The sequence below is a fragment of the Misgurnus anguillicaudatus genome, chromosome 20, assembly GCF_027580225.2.
Source record: "Misgurnus anguillicaudatus chromosome 20, ASM2758022v2, whole genome shotgun sequence".
Taxonomy (NCBI): Eukaryota; Metazoa; Chordata; class Actinopteri; order Cypriniformes; family Cobitidae; genus Misgurnus; species Misgurnus anguillicaudatus.
In genome coordinates this window covers 38,358,194-38,379,292 of record NC_073356.2, presented here as the reverse complement: position 1 = coordinate 38,379,292, position 21,099 = coordinate 38,358,194, and the positions used below count along the sequence as shown (strand labels likewise).

Sequence of the window (21,099 nt, the reverse complement as noted above, 5' to 3'; positions counted from 1 at the left end):
ATCCGGCCTGCTGATCCTCACAAAAGCCTTTACAAACTCACTCAAACCGCCCAGCATGACATCTTACTGCGCTGACACACACTACACGCTTCACTCGCTCATCACACGTAACACGTAAAGATGCATGTTATGAGGAGGGTTGACAAAAGACTAAATATTCCCTTTGTGACGGAAAATCCCAAGAGATTTAGACGCTTCAGAAGTTAACATATACAATGAAGATTATACTCAAACAACTAAATTACTATGGTATTACCATGCAACAGTGAATGATTCTTTTAAACGATTCATTCAATCACTAGGAAGTATAACCTGTATACAACCTGTATAGTATACAATATTCGACAGCATACACATTCTGGATTAAACATGATGTTGATGAACTAGATACAAATGTTACCATTTTCATTTTTAGCATGACATCTGCTGGTAAATACATGCTTTAATGTACAGAAGTAGAAAAACTAGTCTTCATTTGTAAATGAATTTATGATTGACTGCTTTGATGATTGTTGTTATTAAACTCTGATATTCTGGAGCACAGCATTTCTAACATTTCTGTTATGACGAATCACTTGTATGCATATGTTCTTGCCCCAATGCATCATGGGAAAGGTTGTAAAAATCCGGGAATTTTCATGGGAGTTGATGGGACTATATGGGAATGAATGAGAATAAAGTGAGAATTTGCCTATAACAGGGAACTTAAATGTAGTTAAAAATCTTGTAGCACAATTTAGTTTAAAACAATAAAATTTAATGCACACAGCTTACTAGGATGATTTTTTATCAAATAAATCCAGGCTTGATGAGCGCAAGTATTAGGATTCATTGATGAATAAAAAGTAAAAAAACTGATTTATTAAAACAAAGAACAAAACACATACACATTACTGTTTAAAACTTTAGGGTATTTTTTTCTTTCCTTTTTTAACGTGATTTTTAAAATGTGTATTACCTTGCATGCATGTCTGCCCAGTTAAGACAAAACTAAATGTTTATTTATGTTTGTATATGATATAGTTTATATACATTTCCAAATAATTCCCATAACTTCCCATGAAATTTCCAATTTGGAATATTTCCAAAACTCCACAGATTAAGTTCACCTGGAAATTTTCCGGAAACTTTCCACCCCTTTGCAACCCCAATCATGGGTAACAAGAAAACAGTAATAGAGAAGCCAAACCATCTGAGAGGCTGTTTACACTTGGCATTAATGCCAGGTGTAAACGTTGTTCAAAATGTTTTGAGCTCGTCCACTTTCAACCACATCCAAAGGTAGTCGAAACCACTTTCGATCGGATCGCTTTGGAGTTGCGGAACGCACATGTGGTTGAATCTGTTCGAACAGCCACATGCCTTCTCTCCGCCCATATATCTAATCTGAGGTATTAAACACAAGTTTTACGTCTTTTTTTGACTTCTGGCGTGAACATACGGTGAACAGCGCTATTTTTAGCCTTTCATTGATAAAACTAAAGCGGCTGATCTCCGTAGTTTCGTATAAAGCGTAAAGCGTGTAAAAGTTGCGCAATCCTATTTCATCAATTGCGTTGCAAATTCTGAGAAAAGCTCTTACATACACACGTACAAAACTCTGTGCAGCATGTTTACTTGCTAAGCAAGCAGTGCACTCCGACATAATATTAGTTTGCATCCATATAAACTCCTGCTCGCGTTTGAATGACAGCAGAGAGACTCGCCCACCGTCTCACAGACCACCCCCCTCATAGTATTCAGCACAGAAGCGGTCGAAAGTGGACAAAAGAGACGGATTTAAATACCAGGTGTAAACGTAATGTGTCTCTCTCGTCCACTTGTGATCTGATCAATGAAAACACATCTTAATACCAAGTGTAAACAGCCCCTGATAGATGTCTGTGTATTAGCCAGGCAGACCATTGTATATTATTTTAATGCTGCAACTGAGTAAAGACTGAGCGGTGATACAGAAAACACCACCAAACCCTTACATCTACCAACATAACAAAATGCATACAAATCATGATGTACTGAATATTTCAGTAGATTCCTGCAGTAAAAGAAAGAAATTTCAGGTCACGTTTACTGAATTAGAGGACACAGAATGAAGCGGGTTTGCTGTCTCTATGGTATCAGAGATGGAGAGGACCCCAGACACCCAGAGCTGTCCTGAACGCTGCCTGAAGGACAGTTAAGAACGCTCTGATGAATATTGATGTTGTGCGCCTATTGAGATACTCGACTCTAGTACCACTAAACCACAAAGTAATGAATCAAAACCCCAAACATGGAAGACATATGCAAAGATGTACAAGAGTAAATATACAGTATAAAAACATGAATTGGATTATGTGATCAAGACTAACATATGACTTTTTGAGGAGAGTGAATATTAGTTTTATAAGCAGTCTTTGCTTTCCAGAAAATAGATGACAAGTTACGGCAACACAACAATACAGAATCCAAAACGTCCATAACATCACTTTCTCCTCTTACTTCACACCTCAGATTATTTAGTGCAGATTTATAATAAAGTCACTCACCTGTGTAGAATGAAATTCTGGAAATATCTGTAAAGGAAAGAGAGACTAAAATTAGATGTCAGTGTATTTTATCATCTCAGCAAATTCAGCAGACCATGTGGTTTTATAGGTCAGCTGTGATGTCCTGCAGTGAACCCACGGGCCAGACCGCAGTGCCCCCTATCTACAGTACTTCTTATCACGGATAAACCTACAGTCAATAAACATACTAGAGACGTGTGATTTCTCCTTCCTGGAGTTGTTTTATTGCACATTATAAAGAAGACATGAATGACGTCAAATAGAAGTAGGAACAGGACATCTGAAGCCAGCGCTGGGACTTTACACAGTACACATGAACAGGAAGGAAACCTGCCATTCACTTACAAGGAAAAGCACCAACAACTATCAGCTGCGTACAGGGATCAATAAGCAAAGATAAATCACAGCCTCAAGATTACCATCTAGATCTGTACCGGGCTGTTTAAAAATATCACAACCAGATGAGTGCGTCTCATAAACACTGAGCAGTCAACTCAACATGTTTTTCATCAATTCATTCTGGTCATATGTTTGAGGTTTTGCATTCATTCACACTGTCCTCAACATCTAGATATTTTGATAAATGATGGTAAGCACATGTGTGTTTTTCCTACTATGGAAGTCAATCAGCTGTGTGCTTAACATCATTCCTTAAAATATATTTTTTAAAATAATAAACTACATGTTTTTTACATGTTTAGAACAACATGAGGATGAGAAAATGACAGAATTTTCATTTTTGGGGGAACTATCCCTTTAAGCAATGAGGGATATTTTGCCTATTTATTTACAATTAATTTGATATTATTTGTACCAAAAAGTAAAAGTGCAGTAAATAGATGAAGTGGTCAACATGATGCTGTTGCAAATGGGTTTAAATGAGACAAACAGATGGGGTGATAGGAGACACGAGTACAAAGAGACACAGATAAGCATTAACCGAATGTCCGGGTCATGGCACCAGATTCACAGATGGGCTCTCTAACATCTCTCTGCCAGCAGTTACGAGCTGCTTTAATAAGAGAGACCCATTACAAAGAAGAATTCACTTAGTACGAGCTTTCTACGGCCTGATATTGGACCCTAATGGATGACAGGTTCATCTATGGATATCCCAAGCCTATGCCTCTCTTCTGTACGGCTCATATTATACACTTCAATTACACAAAGACTTCAAACAATCAATATTATTATGTGGTTCATCAAATGTGATGTGTGTCCAGAGATTAAAGGATTAATGTGACTCTATCAAAACGACTTCATACACACTGGCGAGGCAAAGATAGACATCATTAATAGATTCTCAGTTCACACTTCTCAATGTGCAATCTATTTGATATTCACCAGTTGATGATTTAGACACCATATCATTTCACACATTGAGGAAAGGCAGTGATAAAGACTGTGTGTGTCGGACACCTGCCCTTCAAGCTGTCATCTTCTGTCTCTGATCTGAACACATACTGCATTTCAGATTGATTCTTTATGTGAGAATAGAGACAATGAAGCTGTGAAACCAGAAAACTTATTTATTCAAATCTGGTGAAAAGCTACAGTCATATTCAGATAGTGGACTCGTGTATAGTAAGCTATCGTACAGCTTTACAATGCAAAATACAGCACAGACGTCATAAAGACAATTATTTTTAACAATCTATATTTCTACTTCTGGACCTGCTTACATCATCTTTTAAAAGCGATATCTGCATTTACACTAAACACTTGGAAAAACAATTCAATGTAGACATACTGACTCAGAACAGCTTAAACACAGAGGAAGTAACATGTTGCAATATGGAGTCCTCCATTGTCACGATTATGAAATTTGGCTGGTGGTTTATCGTATAATAATTGTGTCAATTATGACGATGAATTGCCTGTTTTATTGCTTTGACATTTAAGTCTCATACATTTTTTGTTTGTTCATGAAATAATTTTTCACACATTGTTGTGATTGTTAAAATTAAATATTTTGCAAGGTTTACCAGTAAATATTAATACACATATTTAAAAGTAATTATTTAATGAATATATCTTTCCAAAACTGAAATAAACACAATAAAGTGTCTCAAAATAAACTGTACCAGAACAGGCCTTAAATAGTAGCCAATCCTGCTAAGGTCATATTATTACTGGACCGCACATTCTCTGTAGTGGCTGCAAAAAATCAATTCCTGCAGCTCCCCTTGTGTTTTTAGAGAGATGTGCAATCATTGCGGTGATCTGAAAGCATCGCGATGAGGTTAAACAATCGCGATGAGACGATTATTTAATCATTGTGACAGCTCTAATTGCACTGCTAAAAGCGTCACATTTTTAATGATGTATGACACGTCTTCAAATGGGAATATCTAATCTGTCCGGTTATATTGTAGACGCGAATACATGTATGAAGGAAATCGGAACCTATGCGTTTTTTTCCTGCTTACATGTCCGTGGGTTATATCCGATGCGTGCCACATGAGGGGGAAAGAATCAGAATTGAGTCACTTCCAACAGGCAGTGTAAATCAGCCTAAATCTAAGACATTGGGCCTTATCTAAGCACATGGTCTGAAAGCGCATGGCACAGGTCCACTTCTTAGGGCGCACTCACACTATCCAAACCAAACCGCGCTCGGGCGCATTTGACCCCCAAAGCCTGGTTCGTTTGACTAGTGTGAGTGCTCTGTTCCGCGCCCGGGCGCGGATTGGTTAATCGCGCCGCGGCCGGGTTGCAGAGGTGGGCCGGAGCGCGGTTCACTTGGGCTCAGGCGCGGAAGGCTGTGGTGTGAGCGCAATCGCGCCTGAGCGCGATTCAAAAGGTGAAGACGTCAGTTCCGCGACCACTACCCTTCATCTGCCTCCGTAAAAACCTTTTGATGCGCGCAGCGGGGTTTCGTGAATGTCCGCGCTGCGCACGTGACAGATCAACTAAGCAATATGATGACATGTGAGAGGGCTGTCTGTAATCGCGACTCCGAATAAAAAAAACACAGACCTATCATTACGGTGGGTTCCAGTGTTCAGTGAGAGCTTTACTTCCTGCTTTTTTCAAAACAATCGCATCTTAATGACGAAAGCGCGCCCGGACTCGAATCGATAAAAGTACAGTGTGAGTGCATGCACATGGGGGAGTAGGGAGGGGTGACATTCGCGCTGGGGCATGGTTTGGTTTGGTTTGGATAATGTGAGTGCGCCCTTAGAGCATGTCTGAATCCACTTTTGCTAGCTTAACAATGGAAGAAACGATCAGGCGCATGGTCCTACAAGGCTGTTCCTGTTCTCTTAATGAGTCATGGGTGTGTTTTGGGTGTAACGTGCAAGAAACCAATGAGAGTCTCATCTGACATTCCTTTTAAAAGCCAGTTGTGCTTGCACTAAGGTCTCTATTTACATGGCGAAATTTGAGCAAAAACCGAACGATTGGATCTGCACACCATAATCATCTTTTAAATTGTAATCCTTTCATTTTTAATATTTAGCATGTTTGGTCAATGGCACAATTGTTTTCAGTTGACTCAAAACAGCAACGCGCCAACAATGCACATGCAAACACCACGTTTTCAGAGCAAGCACACCCATGGGTGAACAGTTGAGCACAAATGCATTTGCTATTTAAACAATGTAGTGCTAGCTGTAAAAATTATAGCTGCGTCGGTTTGAAACTAGCAAAAATACTTGAGTAATATGCCTGCCGTTGCATTGTACCGAGTGTATGAAGTGTCTGCTCAATGAACACGAGACGGAGTTCGAATCTTTAAGAACCTATAATAATACAAAAAACAGCTCGTATTAAACCTGCTGAAAGCTCCAGACACAGCTGTGATTTCATTAGAGTAAGAGGTTGTGTTTTAAAGGACAGACGACGGCTGTGATTACTGAAGGTCAGAATGATGGAGTAATGTCTGAAGGAAAGTAAAAACAAACAGAAGAATCAAGTAATGTCAGGTATGACAGCGTGTATAGCACACCTGTTCTAGTGTCTCTCTGTTTCATATAGCGTGTGGTTTTTACTGTGCAGACCTAATACTGTGCATTTATTTACCTAGTTAGTTAGTCAATATTATAGAAGTCAATATAAATTTTAAATAAGACATTTATTCTACTACTGTATTCATTTATTCTATTACTGTATTACTTACATAGAGCACGTTTTGTCACTACACCGTGGCAGCTACCTAAAAAGCTAAAAAGAGGAGAAACTACGCCACATTTTAAGATGTTTTAAAGAACGCATCATGTTTTCTTAAATGACAATTAAAAACCAATACTGATAAAAATGCAGGACATTTTTCCTAATATGTGACCTGCGGGACAAAGGTTCAAAATGCTATGCGGTACAATGTAAAGCAGGACGGGTGCTCATCCTAGCTGTATCACCTCATCTATCTTCATTTTGTAGTGGTGTCAGAAAAAATAGTGGATATTGAATGCACCAATTTAGTCACATATTGCTTTGCAATAAAATGTGTATAAGACATGTACAAACTCAAGAGAATACCCACAATGCACGGTAAAATTCATGTATAATGAAATCTAGAACTTATAGATTTCAAACAACCCGGGTGATTCTCACGAAACCATTGAAACACCACGGCACTAATGATTTTAGCTTTAAAATGTGTAATATAGTAACATTAAAAAGCATCAGAATTAACACAATACTGTGTTCTACCTTGAACAATGTGTGATTTCAACATAAGAATTTATAATTGGAAATTTTATCTAATTTTCTGCTGAAATTCTCATTACCGCAATGTGTCCGGCTGTGGTTGAACATGTGTTATGTTGTAATTTAATCAAATTAACACAAAAATATTAAGAAAAAAATAAATGGATGTTTTGCTAGACTACTTTAGATGACAGAAAAAATATTTACTGAATATTCATGTATAATAATAATGAAGAAAAATTAGGAAAATGATGTGTCCATGCCTGATGTTCTCATCCTCCGCAACACTTTTTGAGAACAGTTTAAGCACACATACAGAATTTTAATAAAGTTTGATTTTGAGTGACCAAGCACATGGACCAGTTACTTCAAGATGGCTACCAGGTAAGATCATTTTTTTACAGTTAATTTGAAATATTGTCTTGTCAGAATGCTTACACGACATTTTGATTATCATTACAGCAACAGATGCTTATTAAATGTTAATTTAAATAATAGAAGCATAATACTTTGATTTTAAATGCATGTGCAGAATCTCCAAATTATGTTCTTTCAGGTTTGTCATGTCATTTTGAAAATATGTCAGTGTTGATGTTTTCTGACTGTTGCGGTAATGAGATTTTTTAGGACTAATTTTTTTAATTATGTTACAAAAAGTGTTAAATGATAAGTAAAAGTTTTTAAATTAATGTTCCCATTTACTCCAGACTTTGTTTTTCAATATCTGGTGGGAAAAAAAGTAAATTTAAGCAATTTTTACATTTTCATGCTTGACATTTTTAAAACCAAGTTTTCGTGAGAATCACCCACCCGCACAATTACACCTGTCAAACAAAATTAAGGCCAGCATTTTTAATCTCTTTACACAACTCAATCATGCATCAATTTACACTCAGGGTCAGCAATTGTCCAATCAGAGGAGAGCAATAATTTATAATCCAAATATCAGAGTTATATTGCCACATGTACACATGAACAAACAGATATACAGAAAACACACATGCACACTCATATCAATCTGCATATGACCTTAATATAACAACAACTTATGATGACAAAAATAACCACCATAAGAATGAAGTGTTGAACCTAACCATTAAAATTCATACAACATTCATACAATCTTCCGCTCGCTTTTCACAAAACTTTTACATGAATATTTCATAAGGGTAAAAATAAATGACACTAGCATTAAATATTAACCAGCACTGATGATCAGTTGAGTCATGATGCAGGTGTACATTTAACATCATTTCTATTATTTATACACATTTATATATATCTGTGCAGGTCTGACACTGTCAGCATTCGCCTGTAATACTGAATACAGCAAAACTTCCACAAATGACCCAAGAATAAACATTGTGTCTTTCAGATGCAAGGTGTTGTTAAATATAACAAACCGTTCAATGACAATTATAATAGTATTGATTTGCAGCATTTCTAATAGCAACAATAAAATACACAACTATAAAAATCATCAATATCCTTCTGACAGATCTACTACCGAGTACAAGTAAAACTCTTTAGCAGTTTAACAGTGCAGTGCACTTTTGTTAATAAAAGCTAAATCTATGGAAATGTAATAATCCAGAATCTGTACAAACACAAGCCTCTCCATGTTAAACACACACACACACACACACAAACATACAGAGAGAGAGAGCGAGAGAGAGAGAGAGAGAGAGAGAGAAAGAGAGAGAGAGAGAGAGCGCGAGTCAAGAGAAAAGGATTCGCTCAGAATAATGTGGCCGCTCTGAGCAGCAGGGAAAGCACTTACCATGGTAAAGTCCTTCCATTAAAAAACAAGAAGTCTAATCCACCTCGACAAACCGTAAAATACAGCTTTGTACACTCATACACTGACACACACACACATAAGTTAACAGGCACTCATAGTATACAACTAAAAAGCGCTGAACAACAACGTCTCTCAGCAAATGAGTGTGTGTGTGTGTGTTAACGGATGCATGTCTTTGTCTCTCACTCCGAGCTCAAGAGAGAAAAGATGAGACAGCTCGAGGGGGAGGGAGGGATGAAGAGAGAGAGAGAGAGAGAGAGAGAGAGAGAGAGAGAGAGAGAGAGGAGAGAGAGAGAGAGAGAGAGAGAGAGGGAGAGAGAGAGAGAGAGAGTGGGGAGAGTGGGGGACAGTCAGGGAGAGTGAGAGAGCTCCAAAAAAAGAGAAGGAGAGAGAGAGTAAAACACACACACACGTCAGCAACAATAACCTCAGAAACCTGTCATTACCCTCTCAATGTGTGTGATGGGCAGCTGTAGCTCCGCCCATCCCTACAGAGATCATAAAAACAAACAGTGTAAACAGCAGACTGCCACAACAGAAATGACCATGACACACAGAGGATCTTCAACAATTCATTAACACCTGTGATTAAATGACCTCTAATTAGCAGTGGGAAATATTATGTAAAAAATATGGATGTGATACTGAATAAATACTTTAAAGATAAGTCACAAAGGTAGCTGCAGTACAACACATTTGGCACAGCCTTTACAGAAACTAAATGGACAATAATCACAATATTACATTTATTTAGGTATCACAATATTTTTTTTAAACAGCAAAGTTTCGCTCTTCATCATTGCATCATGTTTCCATCCTAATGTTCTTGAGGAGGGGATTCATCTGCTCTTGTGTTTGACCCTGGTCTCGTGAGAACGAAAAGACTGATTCTCATACTCAAGGTCGTACGAGTGGCACGTCAAAACAGCTTAAAAATTCCTTGCACGAAACCTGAAAAGCGTACAAAACTTAAAGCTGCTTAACTCACATACACATGAGATTAAAAATCCAGCCAGCGTCTTACATTCTGAACCTCTGTGACACACACTTTCACCCTCCTCCTGTCAAATCCATCTCTAAGACTAACAACCAGGGAGAGAAAGAGAGAGAGAGAGAGAGAGAGAGAGAGAGAGAGAGAGATGGTGTAGCGTACTGTGGGAGGGGCTAAAATTACTGTATTCCTGCTGTAACGCACTGTGGGAGGGGCTACGATTACAATATTCCTGCTGTAACATACTGTGGGGAGGGGCTACGATTACAATATTCCTGCTGTAACATACTGTTGGAGGGGCTACAATTACTGTATTCCTGCTGTAACATACTGTTGGAGGGGCTACAATTACAATATTCCTGCTGTAACATACTGTTGGAGGGGCTACAATTACTTTATTCCTGCTGTAATGTACTGTGGGAGGGGCTACGATTACAGCATTCCTGCTGTAACGTACTGTGAGAGGGGATATATAATTACAGTATTCCTGCTGTAACATACTGTGGGAGGGGCTATGATTACAGTATTCCTGCTGTAACGTATGGTGGGAGGGGCTACTATTGCTGTATTTATGCTACAACTTACTGTGTTAGGGGCTATGATTACAGTATTCCTGCTGTAACGTACGGTGGGAGGGGCTACAATTTCTGTGTCTATGCTGTTACGTACAGTGGGAGGGGATATAATTACAGTATTCCTGCTGTAACATACTGTGGGAGGGGCTACAATTACAGTATTCCTGCTGTAACGTATTGTGGGAGGGGATATGATTACTGTATTCCTGCTGTAATGGACGGTATTATTCAGTATTCATGCTGTTTTAACAGATGCTGTGACTCACAGCAGATTATTTGAAATAAATTATTCCAGCACTCAGGGTTCGACACTGAGAGTCACATTTCTCACGACAATGTCTCTCTTGCTGTCTGGCTTGCTTTTATCCCCTTTTTCTCTTTGTTATTCACATTTGACAATAATATAACCTAATTAAAAACCATCAGATCCCCTCACCTCCTCAACCCCAGGGTAGAATATGAGCTCTAAGTGGGCTGGATGGGAGGTCAGAGTTGAAATGTTTGACCCTGTAGATAATTTCAGCAGACATCCTTCTCTGACCTTTAAACCAGTGACTAATTATTACCTGAACATTACCCTTTAATCACAGACTTTATTTAAATATATATGACAAATAATATCTCAATAACTTCAATACAAACATATTTCCCAGTCTTAATCAAATCTTCCAAACATGATTGTCTCTATGCTCTCACCATCACCATTGCATTTTGAGGACACAAATGTGTGTTAATCCGTACACGTGTATGTGTATTACGGTTCAGCTGAAGTCTTGTGAACACAGTCATGAACTATGAGCTCATTTCCTTCAATTGTGAAAGCAGCAGCTAGAAGGATCAGAGTTTTACCACTACAGCAAGTGAACAACTAAAATGCTTTAAACAAACCAAACCACAAGCTCACCACTAATAACACACAAACACCAAAAAGAGAGAGAAATCTGACAGAATTTTATGCGTGAATGACGCAAATTTTTCACGTACTAATGAAGTGAGTTAAATCAAAATGTTCAGCATTCCAACTATGCACCACATCACAATTTATTTGTTTCATTCGAGTCTGGTGTGAATGCACATTCAGACGGTCAACGTGTGTTTCAAAGCCTGCCATAAGAAGCTACTTAGCTAATGAATACATAAACAACACAACATGTGTGTGCTTTACAGAAGAATAATTATAAAACACTTTCCACAAATATTCCTGAAAAAAGGAGATCTTAACAGAGATCCAAAGATTTCTATCAGAATAAAGAGGAGAGACCAGGATGGCAAATAAACCAAGATGAAAGGGAAAGAGAAAGGCATTAAATCAATGAAGGAATCAGAAAGACATCAGAAGATCCAGACAAGAGTGGATCATCTTATCTACTCAAACACCTGCTAAAATCCACAGACACAAACATCATCTAACCGAATGAGACCAGAAGAGTTTAGTTAGTACACAACCAGAGATGGAAATTTAAATGAAAAGATGACTGCGATATCAAAACATTCTTATATACTTTTTTTTGCTTTAGTAGATTCTTGCTTGGGGTTTAAATGGTAAAATAAAAGTACTCAGAAGTTGAGAAGAGCATCTGACTGTTTTAATGTTAAATACTGGAGCTTCTGGGTACATGTAAGCGAGTCCCAACAGGCCTGAGCGCTTATTCACCTGTGACATGCCTGTGACAGCACCATCCACACCTCTCAAAGACCGACCATGACATTATAAACTTCTTTAACTCAAAACAGAGCAGGAGAAACATCAGGACCATGTCACATCTTACACCAAGTCTGAGGTAAACCCTAACAGATAGACACATGATCCAAAGTGTTTCAAAATGCAGTGTTATAAAGACAACACAACCACTTAAAGGGACATTCCACTTTTTTTTTTAAAAGGTGACATAGAATGATTGAACCGAGTATTTATCCTTGTTCTGTGATGTGATATGTAGACAAAAAAAAATTGTTTGGGTCTGTAATGCCTTAGAAGCTTCCTAAAAACCTCTCTCAGATAGCTCTATTAGGGTGGGGGATTTTAAACAAGTGGTTTTGCACCTATTTGGCTCCCCCTACTGGCTTAACTTGCAATCTCATTACTGATTGGCTGACTTTGCTGCCACTCAAAAAATGTAGCCAATTATTTTAAAGTGGATGGGCAGTTAGATGCCTGTGATGTCATAAGCATCAGTTTTTCAGATTGGACTGTTTTCTGGCTGACATTTATAAAAGAGGAATTTCTATGAGACTGAGATGTTTAGCATGTTTAGCACTTTTTGTATGTTTGTGAATGTGGGTAGACTACAATTATTCAACAAAGACAAGGTAAAAATGGTTTTTCATTCTCTGTCCCCTTTAAACATTTGATTCCTACCATCCCGGAACCCACCCAGCCGATCTCCGGGTCCGGCGCTAGCACCCCCAGCACAGCTTCAAAGGATTGTGCTAAGCTGATCAGACCATTAGCATCACGCCCAAAAACAACCAGTGTGTTGTAAATATTTTTCCTATTTTAAACTTGCATTGTATACTAAGACCGACAGTAAATTAAAAGTTGCGATTTTCTAGTCAGATATGGTTAGGACTAGGGATGTAATGATTAATCGTGTGTCCCACTAAAAAAAATTTATTCTGAATCGCAAGGCTGCCATTCTGTGTTTCATGCACAGCTTGTGCGTGTACTCTCATTCTGCCGTAATAATCAAGGACTTTGCTGCTGTAACATGGCTGCAGAAGGGGTAGTGATATTATGCACTGCCCGAAAATAGTCCCCTGCCATTGAAAGTAACCAAGGGAACTATTTTCGGCTGCTGCGTAATATCATTGCGCCTCCTGCAGCAATGTTACGGCAGCAAAGTCCTTGATTTTTATGCCAGAATGAGAGTATATTTCCTAGTCATATCTGTCTAGAAAATCACAACTTTTAATTTTCTGTCGGTCTTAGTACACGATGTAACTACAGGAGAGTCAAATTTTAAATAGGAATATCTAAACTCTTTGATTATTTTTTAGCGCAATGCTAATGGTCTAATCAGATTCAATGGATTGTTCTATAAGCTATGCTAAAAGTGGATGCGTCAGACCCGGAGATCAGCTGAATGGATTCCAAAACGATAAAAATCAAAGAGCATATTTTCAAAAAAAGTGGAATGTCCCTTTAAATACAGTATCCCACAATGCACTCAAAATAACCTACTACATGCAACATCTGTTACTGATTCACAGCACGCAATAGACGTCATTTTACCATCTAGGTTAACTACAGACCCGATATTGTGATTTACACGCTTCTAGACAAAATAAACTTGAATTCGGTTACATGTAGTTTTTGCCTAAATAGCAAAGGATACAAAGTCAACAGTGATTACAAGGTGTTTGGTTTCATTTATTGATTATTTTATTTTCATGCTACGGTTAGACGTCTATTCAATTTTCACTGATAGCCCAAATTTTGCCTTGTTTTAGCCTAGACGTCTGGGCTGTGTTTGGATGCCTATAATACATCTTTTAATCTAAAAATTGTTTGCTGGTTTGTATGTGACTTCCTGTCCTGTAGCACACAGTTATGTGTTAATGACCTCTGGGTGTTGAGGAAAACCGGCCACAGCGTTTGAGCTAAAGCCTTATGAAACTGGAAACAACTCAAAGCTGGTTTCCTGTAAAGAGGTCTTAACACCACAACATGAACACACAGTAAAACCTTCAAACTTCAGTATGAGGTTCAGCTCTTGTACAAAGACCTCAGTCATATCAGCATTTTTAGTGATCCAAACCAATATCAGCCAGGATTAACATCTCTGAATTAAAGAAACCCGTTCAGCGTGGACGCAGTTGGGCAAGAATCACAGAAACGTTCATTCTGCAGGAAGAAAACAAACATGCTGAAAACTGGAGCGCCAAACACAGAAAAAACACTTTTATAAAAGAAAGACTTGTGTAAGATGTTTGTTGTAAATGTAAGTGGCATCACCTCTGCTGGGTAATTCTGATGGTTTCTGAATGGGCCATTGAGATGTGTGTGGAAAGTACAGTGGCACCATCTCTCATTCTGAATGGATCTACTGTTCAGCCCCTGACAGCACACATTACACATGGACAGGTTCTGGATCTGTCATGTAACGATCCATTAAAATCAATATGTGTTTGGCAGTATCAGTACTGATACAGGGTTTCTGTAAAAATCATCATGTTTAATTTGATGCTTTTTAATGCTATTTAAAGGTGCTGTGTGCAGATATTAGCAGCATTTATTGGCGATATATCCAAATATATTTAAAATGAAAGAACAGACCCTCTGCTTTTAAACAACAAACAAACAAAACGGAAAAAATTATCCTTTTTATTACCTCTCAAATATGAGTAGGTTTCTTCAAAAATACCAAATTTTGGGCAAAAAGCTGAAATAATTGCATTTTTGTAAAGGACTTTTGTTAGAGATCAGATTCGGAATGATGATCAAAACAAACGAGTTTCAAAGTTGTTGAATAGCTGATGCTTTATATTTTTATGAATTGGGTAAGAGCGCCACCTTGGAATTATAGTTTATAGTAAAAACTCATCAGGGAAGTGTCATTGGCACGGAAATATTTTCTCTTAATTGACGAGATAAATCGTCAATGGCGGGGAGAGAGTTAATATGTACTAAAAATTCACTCAAAAAATATGGCAAACATTTGAAACAGACTCTTCTGTTATCTCAAGCAACAAGATTTTTGCAATCTCACTAGAGCTGCAACTAACGACTATTTCTTCTGTCGACTAATCTAGCGATTATTTTTCCGATTAGTCGACTACTCTAAAGATTCTTTTTTATTATTAATATAGTGTTCTTTTTTTATTAGCTATTTAATATGTTGGATAATCTGTTTTTCTACTCTCTGTTTGATCTGACAGTCATTATTTGTTTTATTGTATTTTAACACAACTGAATGCTATTTTCACATATTATCTGTTCTGTTGTCAGACAAATTGGGTTCGGTTTCCCAGACAGGGATTAGACTAGTCCTAGACTAAAATAAATTAAGAGCTGTCCAAACTGAAAACATCTTGCACTGACATATCTGTTGATTTTGTGGCGCACACAAACAAATCAATGTATGGAAAACACTGCCAGGAGTAGAAGCCGCCATTACGCGAGATGAATGTAAACAGCGTGACGCATCGACACATTTTACGTATGTCGACGTATTTTCGTAGTCGACGTAATCGATGACGGCGATGCATCGTTGCAGCACTAAATCTCACAATGGCCAAATATCTATAAATTAATTTTCAGTAATCAGTCCTGATTTTTGAGTTTTTTGGGATTGTTGTGGGCAAAAATCCTTGATCTTGCAGCACATTTTCTTAAAAGATGTGATGGAATATGCAGGATATTTATGCAATTTTATGCGATGAAATTGCGGGTACTATTTGCAGCTTTTCAATGATGTTCACATCGTGTAATTACGTCACTTACTAACATTCCCATGACAACAGGGGACATGCAATGTTTTTCAACTTTCTGCTAAGACATATATGACATATATGATACAAAAATGCGGGGATTATGAAATCATGCAAGCCCTGCATATTTTGCGAGCAGAAATTTGCAATTTATGTGGCAAAAGTGCAGCGTATTTAAAAAATGAGACCCCCGCATAAATATAACCCTAACTTTGGTTGATTATGCATTGAATCATGCAATCACATTATCACGTTTTTCTGGAGGGACTGAGTAAAATAAATAGTGTCAATAATGTTGACTCAGTCTGATAATAATTCAAAATATGAATTGAGTTAAAAGACAACTGCTTATAAAATACACAACCAGAAGTTAATTTATCACAATACAAAAACATTGTTCTCTTTTAACACACATACACAACTTCTATCTGCCCAAAAGGAACAAAGGCGTTTTCCTCTTAAATCCTGAGGGACGTTACAAGGTAGTAACATCCTGCTAAACCAATCTCGGTTAAACACTATACCATAATCACACACACGTATGCACACACAAACACACACTGAACTTCCTATCCCAGCTTCTCTTCCTGTGCAGCTAAAACAACAGAAAAACACACTTTCAGAAAGATGCATTCATCCACATTCAACATCTGCAGTCCTTCTGCAGATTATATTTTAGTAGTGTAGCAGAAAAAGACACTTTTAATTAACAGATCAAATCCTTTTAACTGGCAGAACATGGTGCTAGCAACACAAAAGTTATAGGTTCAATCCTCAGCAAATACACACTCACATGCACTGGATAAAGGTGTCTGCTAAATGCGTAAATATAACCTGGCCATCGTTTACAGTGAAGAGCCTAGAGATTTAAGGAGGGTGGCTGTTCCCCTAACACCAGCTCTAAAAATACCCCAGTCATTTTCATCACCCTGGACACATGAAATACAGTATCACTGTCGCACATCAGTATATCACACACACATGCTCAAAGCTTAGGACTAAAATACATCCATGTTTTATTATAACTACTGCTGTTCATCACATCTACATTCATTTTGAAGGTGCCAAGAAATGTCTTTTACAACTCTAGGATTTGTCTTTAGAATGAAATTATTTATTATTACCTTATTTGAAAGAGTCATGAATAATAATGTTGAGCTCTGCTCTGATTGGCTGTTTCTCCTTCAGTAGCTCTGTGTGTGTGTAAACAGATCTTATGTTTGAGTCTGTATCAGATTTTAAGGAATAATCAATTGTTTGGAGATTGTTAATGGATGTTTCTGAGTGATAAATGTGTGTTTTTGGACCTACAAAACATAAATGTAATGTCAACCTCAGCCTAAACGCTAGAATATAGCATTAACTAGCATATAGCGCTAATTAGCATATAACGGTAACTCAGCAGTCACAACTTTGTTTTTAGCATTGTAATAACATTGTAATAAATTGAATGTGTTATTTAATGTTGGGGCGTCCAGCTCGTGTGTAACGTTACAGTCTGTGTAGGGGTGGGCGATAAACCGGTAGACATAATTGACCGGTAGAAATTTGTCAACCGGTAGAGATTTTGGACTATTGTATCTATCTAGGTTACGCGCCCACGTCACGCTCCTGTGCGCGTGGTCGCGAAAACGTAACGTTTGTGCACTGCAGTTTTAAAGTTATATTAAGCCATTGAAACACAGACAACAGATCTGTATGCGTGCGTTCTTTCTGTGTGTCATGAGCGGACAAGTCGCGCAACTGCTGCTCTTTCTGCCTGTGAGGAGCGCGCAAGTCACGCGACCGCTGCTCATTAAGCTCGTGAGCATTTTTCCGCTTTATTGGCCTTAAATACACATATGTGTCAAAATTCCTGTCTTTGCAAGCATCCTCATAAACACGACCAGTTAGGTCTTAAGAGAAAGTAAACAGCTAAAAGAGAAGGCGCATGTGTAACAGTGTATTGGATCTGGACTTTGGTCTTAAAGGGGAAGTTACCTAATTTTGCTCCTGTCTGTCACTCATGTTAATCAATATATATATATATATATATACACATATATATATAGGCCTATACATACGTGCATAATTATTTATTATCATTCTTATATCATTGACTGTTTATCAGAGAGCTTGAGTTTTGTTTGTTTTTATCTTCTTTCTATGCTTGTATATGTTTTTTGTGAGAATTATAAACATTTCTATGGTATTAAAGATTTAAACCTTATTAAAACATAAAAAACTCTACCGTGATACATATCGTTATCATGATATAAAATTAATCCTACCGTGATAGAAGATTTATTGTACAAATCATTGGAAATGTACAATGTTTTTCCAGAGAGTTATTGATGAACGTTTTGGTGGCATGCAAGTACATTTTCTCATCATATGTTTTTTTCGGTTTCTTAGTTGGGTGTGTTAGATACTAAAACCAATGTTATGTCATATTAATCAGTGTCTTGTTGACTAAAACATAGCATCGTTTTGAAATATGTCTGCAGCTCTAACAAATTTTTTGGTGGGCTTGAAAATATTTTGACCCAGCGGGGTTAATTGTAACGCTGTGTTACAACTAACTAACCCCTAAGCACTTACTAAATGAAAACCGCTAACGTTAGCGTAATTCTTGCCGTTGTTTTAAATAGTCTACGCATGAATGATTGCTGGCTGCCAACAAAATAAATGTGCCTGTCTTATCAACAATCGTGTGTCAAATGTATTTTTGTTCATGTCTTTAATATTGATTGAATAAGATCACATCAAAGATTGAAATCATAATGAAATGAATGTCTAAAATCAGACTTTAATGCTCATTATCTCAGAATTTGATTTTGAAACTGTGGTATGGTTATTACAGACTGGGTCACATATAAAAAATGCTTTGTCATAATTGTGCTGCTTTTTCTCTCATATTTAGACATTTGTATCCATTTATAATTGAACTATTGTTAGAAAAGGGCGAGATGAATGAATACAGTGTGGACACCTGTCTATTATAGACAGAAACAATATCCACTTCAAGTATATAGACGAAATATTTGCCTGCAAACTTCATTTTTAGCAAGTGTTACTAACCCCCTACCTGTTACAATCAACCCCACCTATGGGGTAAGTTGTAACGTTTGTACTTTTGTCACATTTGTTGAATTGTCCAAGAATGGTAAGTAATAGAAACAAACTTCAAATGTTTATTTGTAGCAGAGATGTGTGTGTTGCTTGTGTAAAAGTATAATTATTCAAACTCAAATATTTTGAATGATTGAGCCAAAACCAAAAAGTGTTAGGTTGTGCCCCACTCTCCCCTACTTCCATAATACCACAGACTTTGCATTACTACTGTATTTCCATTAAACATGTTTAAAAAAGCATGGTAAAGGCGTGGTACGTGTTTGTAAACATGGTAACAGCATCATCCACATCAGAGATAAATGAAATGATTTTGATTGGATGTTTACATCACAATATATTGGAGGTTTTTTTTTTTTTTTTACAAATGACTAACATTATAGCCATAACGAAATACCGTGATATTATTTTTTTAAACTAATACTTCATTCCTATATGTGTACATCGTTAAAGTAAACAAAGCTACTTTCTCATTCATCATAATGAGACTATTATTCTTATTACACAAAAACAAACATTAATTATCATCAAACACTTTAAAGTGTTGTGTTGTAAAAACAACATGTAACTGAATTAACTTGAGTTTTAAACAGGTTTGTAATAAAGTAATTTAATGTAAACAGCTGAGGTAAAAACGACTCTTTCCGTTACAGAAGCTTTGATTCATCGTATCAATGCGTGAACGCGCAATCTCTGTTCGGTCCCGCACAAATCCCGCGAATATTCTGTCCAAATCCATCAGATTTAATCCAGTTTTCTTTATGAACGCATGGCAGCACACGAATCCTTACATTTACAGCTCACACTGACAGTATTTGTCGTGAATAAATGTGTGAAAGTGTTCGTGATCGCGACTCACCCGTGTGTCCTCAGATGTGATCGATCAATGATTATAATCCAGAGGTGTTCAGATCCGATTTTCTATTTTCTACAGTCGTTTATCTCTCATTCCAGCGTCTCATTCCAACATGGCTGACGGGCAGAAACCAGCCCACCCAGTCCAATCCCACACACTCCTCCCAGTCGCCGATGGAACTGCTTGCGATCCCGCGGACACGGTTATAATGGTTCATGTTCAGAGTCGATTAATGTATTCGGTTCGCACGGTTACAGTGATTCACTTGTTCATTTGATTCACTTCTCAAATGTGTTCCTCATACAGCATTTCTGTTTTTATGAACTGTTTTAAACAAATTGTTGTGTAAATGTGGAAAACGTGGAAACACTCACACTGACGTTGCGGTTGAATCATAAAAAGATTCGGTTCACAAGAACGACTCGTTGGCGAATGACACATTCCACTACACTGGAGAAAACACGCCTGAATACAAAAGAGTGATTATAACACACTTCCAATGTGTGTGTGTGTGTGTGTGTGTGTGTGTGTGTGTGTGTGTGTGTGTGTGTGTGTGTGTGTGTGTGTGTGTGTGTGTCTGCGCGCTTGAATTGACTGTTATACATAGACCATGATGGACGCGCAGATCATGTTGATACAACATGCAATTTCTGAATTTGTTTATTTAACTTAAAAAGGTGTTACTGTCTCAACTACACAAAACCATTTTCATTCACTAAAAATGTTTTCCTCCCTTCAAAGTCTTTAGGGTAATGATCCACATCTATATTTTATAATTTGAGCCAATACAAAAATAGAGAGAAGAAAGTCCATTAAATCCAATTCTAGTCCAGTTTTTTATGGTTTAAAGAATGTTTGTTGGTTGTGTTTGAGGAATATACATTTTATCATTTTCAAACATTATTTCTGAACGTTCTGTTAAATATTGCTATAGACAATCCTTCACTTATTAGGTTTAGATATTGGTTTTGTTTCATTTAAAGTCACCATGATGGTGATCAGTCTTTGTTTTAGTTTGATTCTTGACTCTTTTAGCTTCTTCTGTGGCTGCTACAACTTTGTGTTTAAAACGCATTTGTTGTGGTAAAAAAAGTCAATAATGTAACAATCACAGTGGTGGTTAGTATCTGATG

At 37.4% G+C, this 21,099-nt stretch overlaps 1 protein-coding gene across 3 annotated transcripts in view; it reads right to left on the bottom strand.

The window, feature by feature from the left end:
* ptk2aa (protein tyrosine kinase 2aa) overlaps positions 1–20,185 on the bottom strand; it is a 65,310-nt gene extending 45,125 nt beyond the window's left edge. The window contains exons 1-2 of one of the 3 annotated variants that reach the window (XM_073858664.1): positions 19,970–20,184; positions 2,529–2,555 (exon numbers count right to left, since the gene is read on the bottom strand). Coding sequence is in view for 1 of the 3 variants with exons in the window: in XM_073858659.1 (XP_073714760.1) it covers positions 2,529–2,555; positions 8,983–9,001 (46 nt within the window). In the remaining 2 variants the exon portion in view is untranslated. Of the gene's footprint in view, positions 1–2,528; positions 2,556–8,982; positions 9,072–19,969 lie in introns of those variants that run through there. The other 2 variants (XM_073858659.1, XM_073858665.1) reach the window with 2 other exon arrangements.
* Between the last annotated feature and the right edge of the window lie 914 nt (positions 20,186–21,099).